This window comes from Gallus gallus, chromosome 14 (genome assembly GCF_016699485.2).
Source record: "Gallus gallus isolate bGalGal1 chromosome 14, bGalGal1.mat.broiler.GRCg7b, whole genome shotgun sequence".
In the NCBI taxonomy this organism is placed as follows: Eukaryota; Metazoa; Chordata; class Aves; order Galliformes; family Phasianidae; genus Gallus; species Gallus gallus.
Window position 1 is genome coordinate 12,365,858 of NC_052545.1, and position 12,565 is coordinate 12,378,422.

The following is a 12,565-nucleotide window of genomic DNA, read 5'->3' on the forward strand; positions in this document are numbered from 1 at the left end:
CTCCAGACCCTTGGTGGTATCTTTAAATTGAGGTATGTCGTAGCAGAAAGCACTGCCAGGCACGCAACCCCCAACACAGAATGAACTCCTCTGAGCCATATCTTTATGCAGATGCTAGCAGCTGTCTGCAAACTGCCCTGAGCAGCTGAATTAAAGCAGCACAAGAAAGGCGGATGGCTCAGGTCCCAAAGAAGCAACTCCTGTGTGGTGTTCTCCATGGCTCCACAGCTCAGCCAGCAAGTACAGCACAAGACTCTTACAGCTGTATGGAGCATTACAGAGATGTTGCTCTGGGTAGCTCTGCACATGTGCTCCTCTTCACAAAGCAACAGCGAAGCAGCTGCAAGGCAACAAACTGACACATATGGTGAGGAAGGGAAGGAAACACGTTCCTGCTAGCTCCAGAAACTGTCCGTTTGACACCATGCAGTGAAGCCAAGCCACTGGGAATGCAGTATTACAATGTCTCGGTGTTTTTCGAGGGCTTTTGGCATTTCCAAGTGTAATCAGTCTTGCTCCTCCTTCTCTGTCAAGCCAGGTGCTCAGAAGAGCAATGGCTGTGCGGTATGATTTCAGTGCTGCAGAACACACCCCATGACAAGACAGGAGCACAAGCTAGTTACATCCAGCCTGCCTACTAGTTTAGAAATGCTCTGAGCTGGGATGCAGCAGCTTTAACAAACCCATTCCAGAGCCTCCCCATTTAACTCAGCGTGCAGCTTACAATTTGTTCTAGGCCTGCATTTCAAGGCAATGAGGTCAGCAGTTGGACTGTCGAGCAAAATCCTCTGCAGTGTCTCACAATCCACCCAGGAAGTTTGTGAACAATTATGTGGGAGCTGTCCTTTTATAACTCGACATCTCAAAGAGAGCCTTTTTACAGCATCCTGACTCCTCCGAAGATCATGATGAGTGATAGTGAGTGCACAATGGCCAGCTCAAAGAGCAAAATACATCAGGAAGGGAGAGACCCAAGTCTCGGCAGGATTCTGCATTCATTTTACTGCTTGCTTCAAAAAAAATCCCACAAGAAGCTCATGGGGCCCTACTAAGAAAAGAGTGAGCAGCACAACATGGCTCTTACTACAAGATCTCTAGGTTTTAAAACAGTAGGGGTAAATAAAAAGTAGGTGATATTACACAATGCAGTCCCTCACCTTCTCATCTCTCCCGCAGCACGTCATCCTTCCCAAGGCTTCTGTTACTAAATTCAGACCCAGCTGATGCACACAGGAGCCACTGGCCAACTGCAGGTCATGTTTTTTCTCTATCCCATCTGTTCACATTCAACCATGTTCTTTCCTTTTTATTTAAGAACAGGTTGGTACATACACTGTAACTGATCTTGGCTGAGAGAACAAAGCAGTCCAGCTCATTAGCTGCTGCTTCCTGCTCCCAAAGAGCTTAAGAGATCTGTGCAAACACAAGGCACCCAGGAATCCTGGCAATGGCAAGGAGGGGCAGACAAAAGAAAGGCTGCAATGGGGAAGCATTTACAGCGTTATACAGATGGATTATGCCCAACATATATTCCATACTTCTGCTCTATGCTCTTATAGATGCAGAGGCTACATTAGTTTCAGTGGTACTGCGTGTTATTCTAGCAAGAGTTTACTTCTATTTTAAAACCGACAGGAGAGAACATATAAGCATTAAATTTTACAAACTGCCAAGAAAAAAAGCACTGACAACCAAACACTGAGTGGGAAGGACACATGCTGTGCCAGTACAGACAGACAAGCACACGCTGTTTCACTGCAGAAGTCGGCTAACCATGTCATGTTAGGGAAGAAACTTCCTTAGAGAGCACTTCTAGCAACACAGTCCTCCATTTGGGAAGCCCAGAGCACTAAATGGAGAACAAAGCACACAGTGCATTAGTGTGCACAGCAATCCAACATCAATTCAGAGAGCTCACAGCCATGTATGCACCATGATTAAATAAAAAGGCAAGATAAATAAGCTGCTTTCTGTCAGCTCACCAATGTAGTGCTGCTCTCTGAGCAGAAGAAAATGTGAGGACAAGGTGCAGTTGGCATCACACTGCCCTGCTCACTCAGAGCTCAGCAGCCTTTTCCATCACAGCACACAGCTGTCCCTGCAGAATGCACTCTTCTGGATGTTCCCACCACATGCCTGCCCTTTGCTCTATGGACTGATTTCTGGAACCATCCCTGGCTGGCTGCTAACAACACCTGTGGGATGCAGACCTGGGACTCCACCAGGAACCACGCTGTAATAGAACCAAGCTCAGAGGAAGGAGGAGTGCAGGGCTCAGAGCAGGCATCAGGCTGGTAACTCATCTCCAGCACTGCAACGAAGCCCTGACAGGGAGGGCTAAGGCTGCTTCTGCTGGGCAGAAGCAAGCCTGGAGGACAGACCATGAATGCAGTGCATGCACAGCACTGACGACACAGGTAGTGAGTTACTGAACATGGAACTTTGCTGGCTGAAAACCACAGTTTGTACTCCGAAACATCTCACACTTCCTTCCCATCTGCCTTTTACCCCACGTACCTCCAAGGTTTGCACTCTGCACCAGGGAAGTGGGGGAGCTCACACTGCAGCTGCAGCACAGCACTGGGGTGCAGAACCCTGACTGGTGCAGTTCTGGCCAGTTCAGGGAGTGAACCATGTGGCTTTCTGCTGGGTATAGTTTAAACCATTTTAAACTCTCAAGTGCAAGAAGTCTGTCTGCACCTTCTCCCCAGTCTGCTTCAAACACCAACTTCATAACCACCCAGTCTCAGCACTGACAGCTTAGAAATATTATCTGGAAGAAATCTCCAAGATAGGTTCTGCAGACACAGAACCATTTACAGCTGTTGCTTTGAGGCAGCTAGTTTCTATCAACATCAGGAAAGGGACTGCTCATCCTAATACAGTCATCAGACAAGATAATGCTCTGAAACAAGAAAAAAAAAAAAAGGCAACCAAAGTCACAGTGCAAAATTATTTTCAAAAACAAAAGGAAAGAGTACGTCTGTCAGTTCACCCATACTGTTCTTGGAAACAGGACAGTCCCAACAACGTGCTGCAGGTGAGGAGCAGGGAGCACCAACAAGCCAGGAACAGAATCAGTCATGGAGGAGGTAAAGCTGCAGAAAAGAGTCAAGCATGGCTAAGAGGAGAGTATAAGGAGCATTAGTGTGAAACATGGAGGAAAAATAGATGATGCAAAAATGTATTTCTGCAGCACAAAGCACAAAGCTAAACTTATCCATGATTATCATACAAATATTGTATGTTCAAGAACAAGGAAATGAGAACACTGCATGCTGTGTGTACTGCAGTGAGGATGGAGGTTACGGCAACAAGGACAGGAAGGGTCGAGTTTCCAAGCAACAAGGAAGTAATTTCAAGATGTGGGAAGAATCCAGACAGATCTAGTGAGTAATGCTCAGACTTGGTGAGAGCTCCAGCAATGAGAAGTATGACAAGACTACAACAGATGCAGGAATGGTAGGAGGAAGCCAGTCAGGTACTGAAAGTCCCCTTACTTCAGCCAAGTTTTACATAAGCCACTGCTCTGTGAGGACTCCAAACTAACATGACTGAATCACTGCTCTCAGTACCACACGATCTGCTGAATTCCTGCCTCCTATTTTGTGTCTCTTAAGACCACGCACCAGAACAACATCAGCTTGGATTGAGCTAACCTGAAAAGCATTATCCTTCATACAAATGCAAGATGCATAGCGAAGCTGCCAGACTATTTAAGACAGTTTCTCAGGAAACAGAGCATCTCCCAGATCCATTTGAACAGCTTACTTATATGTTCAATCTCTTACCTCTTCTCTTTCACCACGACATTTCAATCTGATCCTTGCAGCAGGATTTCTACCCAATTTCCTTACAGAAGCTTACACTCCTGGCAATCTTTAGAAGTTTGTATTTGCTTATGTACTTCTCTCCACGCAGGACCAGGTGCAATTTCAATCTTGATAAGGCTTTGCACAGTTTCTGTGCATTGCACCACACTGGGCTGGGCTAAAAGAGGGCTACAAATCCCTAACATTTTGTATGCCATTCTTCCTTCTTGCCTTGCTCTCCTCATGTGTGCAGTCTGCATAAACTAGAGTCAAAGAACGATGGTGTCTGGGCCTGCTCAAGTCTCAGGATACTCACAGGGGATGGGCAAGTTGGGCCAAAAGGTCTCAATCCATGGCACTTCTCCAGAGATACTACAGACACAAAAATGAAGCTTATGCAGGGAGAAGATATGCATAAGATCCCTTATTATTTGCACATCCACATATGTGGGAACCTAACAGTAATCAGCCTCTAATTAGGACCTCAGGAGTCGGCAAAGATACCCTTCCATGGCACAAAACACAGAACCTAAAGCAACCAGGCAGTGTGGACACACAGATGTGCTTTATGTTACTTAACATGTATAGTCCTTAAGCTCATTTACACAGACCTAATTTACACACACCTACACAGAGACTGAAATATCGGTACTGTGGTACGTGGAGAGGTTCTCCCAGTTTTATAGAAGCACCAAATACCTGTGAGGCAGCAATATGTAAGGAAGACTGAATTTATACACAGTGCCTGACTTGCAGAGAAGAACAAACAAGTTTGCACAACTGCACTGCCATATTTGTTCCCCCAACACACATGGAGGACAACATCCAGCCCAACAGTAAGCAGCAGACTTTGCTGGTGTTATCTGAGCTAAGTAGCTAAGATGTCTGGCCCTTGGTGAACTAATATCAAAGCTTCCCACTCGGTACCACTGGGTGTCTGTGGCACACAAGCATTCTTTAATCAGCAACAAACAAGTACTTACAATCTGCTTCTGTTTTAATGGCTTCACGGAGAAACTGCCATCAACGTGCTAGGAGGAAAAAAAATAAAAAAGAAATGCATTAAACAGACAAAAATGCACAAAATTTAAAACAGATTAGTGATCAGTTGTCATCTCTTAGCTAAGGGAAAAGTAGCACATGTATTATAACCTGAACAGCAACCACTCCCAGCAGGCAGTGGAACAGGGCATCAGTGTGCTCCTTGTCCACTGCAGCACAGAGGCAGATGGACCTGGCTCAAGTTAGTTAGCTTCTTGGCTCAAGTGGGTCAGAGCATACACAGTAATGCACTGGCACACTGCATGCTTTCAGGGTGCAGCCAGTCCAGCTGGGTGCAAACGCTCCCTCAGCAAGTGCAGCAATACTTGGCAGGAGGTATTTGTTAACTCCCAAGGTGACATCCAGAGTCAGAGCCATTCTCGAGGCTGGAGCCCCAGGAGAGCAGGGGGTGGTACGAGGCAGAGAGCAGGGCTTGGCCACTGGATGCAGTCAGAAACACGTGCCCTGCCTCAGCACCCCTAGCATTTCATTGGCATAGCTGCAGCGGGCACAACTGTAACAATGCTGTGTGTACCTGGTGTCAGAATCAGCATCAGGAATAATGTGCCAGTTCAATTTTCTCCATCATCCACAAGTGCCAACTCTTGTGAATCAAACCAACTCCTCTGCCAGAGTACTGAGAGCATGGAAGGAGACTGAGGGGAAACTCCAGCATGGCCTACTGCTGCGAGCAGCTGCAGACATGCATCTGTTTGCTGGAGGAGTTTCAGTAGGAAGGGACAAAAGCATTACACCAAAAGACAAAACAGTACTTTTCCAGGCAAACACAGAATGCCAAGTTTCTGACTTTGGAAAAGCTACAAGGTCAGATGCTGTGCAGTGTCAAGGTTACTGCTCTGCTCCTAAAGATGCACACAAACAGCGAGCTGCTAAGGCTGCTGACCTGCCTGTCCTCCAAGCATGCTTTGCTGATCACCAGCAGTGCTTATTAGCAAAACCTCCTCCAGACTGATGTACCTACACTTCAAAAGCTGCAATTATTCTAAGGATGGGAGGAGAAAGAACTCTATAAGCACTTTGCCCTCTGACCTTTAATTTTTTTTTTTATCTTGTTTTAAGCATTCAGCTGGAAGATCAGAAGGAGTGGCCTCAATGGACAGCACCTCCCTCTCAGAGCACACACAGACTGGGAAAAGGGAAGCAGACTCGGTCTTTGAGCTGGACACAAGGCATAAGCCAGCACTGATGGAATGGCCTGAGCAGCTTCAGTTGGTTCCCAGTTCTGTTGTTCAGCTTGCTGAGCACTGAGGGGACATCTGCCATCACCTTTATGTATCCAGACAGCTCAGCAGCTCTGTACAGTGCATGGAAATGAACTACATTTCTCGAAAGCCTGCTTCCAAAGCTAGAGTGGTTAAGCTACTTTCCTCATGATCCAGAAGTGTCCAACACTTTACTTCTGCCCTCATATTAATACATTCCCAATACCAACCAGACCACTCTGCAGGGCTTGGCACTGCCTTTCTCCCCCAAAGCCAGCTGCATGACTGTGTTCTCAGGGTGTGCAGCTATATGAGACCCAGAAAACATTGAAACAGCTCCAACAATCTCCAGCATATTTAACATGCACTGGGAGATGTGGCACCTCATGGTATCAGTCACAGCCTAGGTGCCATTTCTCACAACTGTGGGAACCAAGCTTGTTCCATAGGAAAGTATCTCAGGGAAAGATATTTCTACAAGGCACAGTTATCAAGTGCTGGCCCTGGGATTCTACAGTGCAGTCTCACCAAGATGACAGCAAGACTACAAACCCTACAGCCTTTCCCAAGGACCTGCTGCCCACACTGTCCTCCCCTAGGTGTTGCCAAGCGATGACTGAGGGATTCCAGAGACTTTTTAATCTTTCCAGCTCATCTGGACGAAGCAATTAGAAGAACAACATCCCAGGAGTGCTGCAGCTGCCCATCTCATTTCTCATAGATCTCTAATTGTCCAGAGTAAGTCCAACACATGCCAAGCCAAACAACAAAACAAACCTTGAACACTCGGAGCACCTTCCAACCACAGGGCTTCCTGAGGACTGACTGTGCTGCCCAGGCCCTCTGACTCAGCTTGTCACCATCTACACTATCCACCTAGTCTAAGTCCTGGCAACTTACTCCAGCTTACTTCTGGACATGGCAGGGACAGAAGAGACTGAGAAGTCAGCCCACATGCCAGCCTGGAAGCAGGGAACTTCTAACAGCACAGCACTGATGCTGCTTTCCTCAACATGCTCAAATCTACTGCAACATTTGCCTCATCTTTGGATGTCACTACACATCACTTGCCCAGGACACGTGTCTGTGTCCAGACACAACATAAAGTAGCTAGGAATCTTGTAAATGTTTTCAAGGTACAGTCATCATGTGAAGAAACTCTTATCAAGGCTTGTGCTTAGCCTCCCCACACTGGCAGTGCCCAGGTCAGCTACTATCAAGGGAAAGTGGGATGTACCCTGAGCCCTAAAAGGGCTTGGTCCTAAGCATAAAGTAAGGCCAAACAAAGGTGCAGCAGGTTCTGGACACAGCAAATCCGGTTTTGCAAACTGATCAACAGGCCCTGGAAAGCTGCATGCTAGCAGCTTTGGTCAACATCTACCACTCTGAGACATCACAGATACCACGGCACACCCTCTCCTCACACACAGGAAACACCAGCTACAATTAGCTGACTGACCAGCTCAGGTACAAACGGTGATTACAGACTGCACAACAGTTGCTGCAAGCAATTATTTGTCCTGCAGTACCACTCCTGAACTCTAGTCTCATGCCTGGACCCCATCGTGCTAAGTGATACATAAACACAAACTAATGACCCGTGGAAATATTTACATATAAGCGATAAGGACAGAGGGAAAAGAGAAGTCATTTACCTTTTCAAATGCAGCCAGAAGAACGTGGGCATGGCCTGTCACCTCAACCACCACTGCAGACAGAGAGAACACTCCTGGTTAAACACTGAAAGCAGCACAAGCATGATATCCCATGAGCTGAATTTTAGTCCACTTGCACTTTTTAAACTGATACCACCTTCACCTCCTTTTGCAGTTTAGAAGAAAGAGGAGCTGGGGACCCACAGACCAGTCAGCTTCACCTCAGTCCCTGGGAACGTGGTGCAACAGCTCATCCTGGAAACCATTTCCAGGCACACAAAGGAGATCGTCAGGAGCAGTCAGCATGGATTCATCAGTCACCAGGCCTGACCAACCCGATAAGCCTCTATAATGAAATGACCAGCCTGATGGATGAGAGCAGTGCATGCTGTCCTCTAGGACTTTGGTAAGGCTTTTGACACTGTCCTCTTTAAGATACTCATAGGGAAGCTGCTAAAACACACTAAAAAACACTAAAACAAAGAGTTCAGTGGAATTCTGCTCTCCACCTATATTCTTGGTTTTAGTTACCCGAATTTACCACAGAAGAACAAATCTATCAGGTTTAACAGCAGCTGGTAAGCCTAGTACTTACCACTTTAATATGCTCTAATCCTACATACTTGTAAAACCTTTATTTCTCATATTTCTGGACAGAAAAACATCTCTGTCCAGTTATCATATTTTTTTCCCCAGTGACAAATATCCTATCTTCCTCTTCCAAATCTGAGGCCTCCCTCTTAATCCAGCAGCATTCACAAGGGGCCATCAGATGTTTCTGTACTGCATCAATGGCTCTACCAGCAAAAAAAAGCAGCCAGAGGGAAACATAGGTGCCAAACAGAGGAAAACAAGGCACAATCCTCACCTCTCTGGCTAAAGACTCCACAGTTTTGTTCAGCTCCAGTTGTCTACATTTTGTCTAACTGTGATCACTCTGTGGACATGGGAGGTCTTGGAGGAATCTCTGAAGGAAGGAAAGGTATGCCCTACCTGGAATACCTGTGCTGTGGTCAGCACACGCAGAAGGAAATGACTCCTGTGATGCCTAAAAAAGGATGGGAGCCTGAAAGCTTCTTTGGGGCCCCATGAACAGTGAAGGCAAAACAAGAACCATTCACTGGGCTGTGGCACAGAGACCGTGTTTTGAAACAGCAGTCTGTGGCATAAGAGTCCAGGGCTGCAGATTTGCCAGATAGCCAAGAATGGTCACAGCAATTAGGGTGCAATCAGGAACTCAGTGATATTTCGAACAGAGGGCTAAAATTGGGGTTTCACCTGCATGCTCTCTCCCTGCTAGACAAGAGCTAGCCTGTCCCAGATCACTCAGTAAATGAAATGCAGGTCCCTCACTGCAGTCTGAATAGCCGAGGAAGAGATAACAGACATGGCTTCCCTTCATATCCTGTTCATTCAAGCAGCACATATGGCTGGAGCAGCATAGCACCTTCCATCCCTTAAGGCTTTCTGCACCTCTCCTGAGAGCAATTCCACAAGCAGGAATGAAGAGTGCTAACATTGCAAGCTTACATTCTTCAAGGAACACAAACATCTCCTCGGCAGAAATCAGTCCAAACCAACACCTTGCTGCCTGCTATTTTAATTTCCCATTCGAATTTATTCACTGCAAGCAGTTACAAGCTAGCTGTCATTTTCCAGGTACTCCAAACACACAAGGCTAGCTCCTGCCCTTCTCATCAGTAAAAAAGAACCAGAGTACACAACAATTCCTCCCAGTCTTGTTCAAGTGTCACATATTTTTGTGCTGATATTCTTTTCAGTAGAGGATTTAAAAGAAATTGCCTTTCCAGGTTATTAATATAGATGACAGTTCACTGTTGGCTAAGAGCTGACATTCTATATGCATAGATGTATGCTTCCCATGCTGCCCGCTGTTCTATTTTTGGCCTTTCTCGATACGTCTAGCATAAGAAAGTAGAAATACATTGGCAAAAGCTCAACAAATAGTGGAAGTTGTTTTTTTTATCCGTGGTCAAGATATATATGTCAATATTACTAGCAGCACCTGAAATCAGTAAAAACAGATGCACTCTAAAAGCAATTTCTTTTATGTTGCACTATGCTGTGTTAGTCACACTTTAAATTGGTTCATCCAATTCTGTTTGCTTGGAGGACTGTAAAATAATGCAATGAATTTCTGTGCACTTTCGCATAGGAAGCAGAGCACACAAACTGCAATAAACAACACAATCCAAAAGGGATTTTTTCCTTTCTGATTTTTCTTCAGTTTGGTACAAAAAGTTGCAAAAAGCAGCTCTGGTCCTGCTGAGCACAACAGCCATCAGTTATATAGAGAACACGTGACTTTCTCGTGCCCCTTTCATCACCAGTGCTCAGAATGAGTGCAAACACACAGAGCCCAAAAGCACACACGCCCTAAGGAAAACACTGCACAAGGTGACTAACAATCTGAACATTTACTGCCTTCTCTTCTCTAAAAGGGCAGCATGCTTTAAAAATATCCAGGAATATTATTTACCATCAAAAGTCATGCTCTTTTATTAATATCACTCAACTTCCTTTGGGGAAAAGAAGATAATTTTAAAGTGCTGAATTCATCTGTATGTGGTTGAACAGTGGCCTGAGGATTTAAAAGCCCTGTCCTTTCTTCTGAGAGTTCCTCAGCCCTACAGACAGCTCTAGCTTTCACACAGACAATTCAAACCTCAAAGAGGTAGAAGAGACAAACTCCATCCTTATGTTACAGGACTGCAGACACAAAACTAAAAGAGAGAGGGAGTCATTTGCTCCAGTTTGGGCCTGACACTGGTGGCAGAGCCAACACCTAACCCCAGCTCTCCTAAACCCCACTCCAACACTAACTACCTGGCCAATCTTCCTGTCAAAAAATCAAGGTTATCTTTAAAAGCATATCTTTATCTAAGAGTCCGTGATTAGCTCGACTCTTTTAATGAAAGGAAGTGATGGTGAATTCCTGAAATAATTTGATTCTGGAAAGGCACGTAAAATGTTTTTGTTTTTGCAGAACGAGGCATCCCCTGAAGGGTCATTTAACATCCAGCCGGTCAGAAGACTGAGTGAGCGTGTGCCATGCTTACCATCCCCTTCATCCACCACTGCTCGGATGACCACTGGAAACACACCACGGTCCAAGTCAAAGTTCAGCTGAGGGAAAGAAACAACATCAATTTAAACAACTCACACCAGGCCTGTCGGAAGACTTGCAATAGCGTGAGCAACAGAAGAACGAAGTTAGAGGATGCCAAGCTTTCACCTGCAAGGGCAGCAGGCTCTCCCACTGAAGGCTGTGCTACCACCCCAGCTGTGCCCGTGGGCCTCGGAGATTATGAGGTTTCAGGAAGCACTAAGAGCAGAGTTCTCTGCATTAACTGTTGATAATTTAGCCCTTTCTGAGGGGTTGGTGAGGCTGTAAGGTCCCCTCCAACTCAAGCCATTCTATGACTGCAGAACACATTATGCTCCTTACACCACAAAAAAACAATCAAACAACAAAAAAAAATCCTTATTCTTGTATGAAGTTCTTGAAGATGTAGAAAGAAATCTGCAAAACTTCAAGCTCACACTGCACTTTGAAGAAGCACCAGACTGATTTCCATCTCTTGGCATGTTATGAAGTTCAGGTCCCTGACCTTGTAATGGATGAGAGTGAAAATTTAAGAGTTTCCTTGAGTGCAAGGAAAATAGACTCAACTTCTTCCTTTACCCTGCACTTCATTAAAGCACTTCAAAAGCTACGTGTGATCTTATACACGCAAGAAAAATACAACCTTACAAACACTGTCCTGTGCCAGGAACGGAAGTGGCTCACAGACTGGATTTCTGGTGTGTTTGTTAATTACTGATTTGGTTTTCTTGTTTCATCTCTTGCCAAGAGAGAAAAAGATGTCCTTTCACCATGGTGCTCCAGGCAGTCTGTTTCCAGTTTCCCAGTGAAAGCTGAGACTCACTTCAAAGCGCTGCGGGGTCCTTCAGGTGGTGCTTTGGGGCCTCCTGCTCTTTCCTCACCCTCTGCACCACTGGAACTGTGATTTCCTCCAGTAAGTCTCTCAAAAGATGAAGATAATCTCAGTCACTGGCACAAATGGCAACCCAAACACCAGACCGAATGCAAGGCAACCCTCACAGCAAGCCCTGGCATAGCTGGAAATGGTTCCATCCTGGATGAACTACATCTACATGTTGATAACTGTACATGGATATGATGTACCTCCGCATCCATCCACCAAGAGGCCACAGCCCATTGCCCACATGGCTGCACCTCTGCTGCCAGCTGCACGCACGTGCTTCGGTCTGCAACTCACAGCCTCCCATGGGCTGTGTGGGAGCAGAGGCAATCCCAACCCTACTGCTCTTCTGCCAGCAGTTTGGTGGCCCAAAGGCACACGACCTGAACGTTTTCTAGAAACAACTCCTAGCTGCGTTATGCACACGGCTGTTCAAATATGCATATCCAACTCTAAATGGAAAGCATGTGCTGGAAGACCTCATGGGTTGAGCCCTGCTGTCTCAGATATTCTTCTAACCTGAGGGATACTGATTTTACATTTTGTTCCTCCTTCAAGTGACCATAATCTCCTTCCAAAAGAGCAGAGTAGCACAGAGAACATAAAAACATCATTTAACATCTCAGTGCTTGTTAGATGAAACTCATAGGGCCACTATTTTCGATCCTGCATTTTTGAACTATTATAGCATACCAGAGAAGGAGAAAAAAATAATTCATTGAGGATTAAGACTGCCAAAAGAAACTTATGGCCTTGCTTTGCTTCCTGCTCTGATTTATTACCATAACACAACAGCTACTTTTTGTCTATGTCAAAGGAAAGTCACA

General features: G+C 45.6%; 1 protein-coding gene across 7 annotated transcripts in view; it reads right to left on the reverse strand.

Moving 5' to 3' along the window:
* The window catches only part of MGRN1 (mahogunin ring finger 1), a 52,274-nt gene that overhangs the window by 10,850 nt on the left and 28,859 nt on the right, over nucleotides 1-12,565 (reverse strand). For all 7 annotated transcript variants that reach the window (XM_046900717.1, XM_046900716.1, XM_015294634.4 and 4 more), the window contains exons 6-8: nucleotides 10,812-10,878; nucleotides 7,732-7,784; nucleotides 4,796-4,843 (exon numbers count right to left, since the gene is read on the reverse strand). In XM_046900717.1, coding sequence (XP_046756673.1) covers nucleotides 4,796-4,843; nucleotides 7,732-7,784; nucleotides 10,812-10,878 — 168 coding nt within the window. The remainder of the gene's footprint in view (nucleotides 1-4,795; nucleotides 4,844-7,731; nucleotides 7,785-10,811; nucleotides 10,879-12,565) is intronic.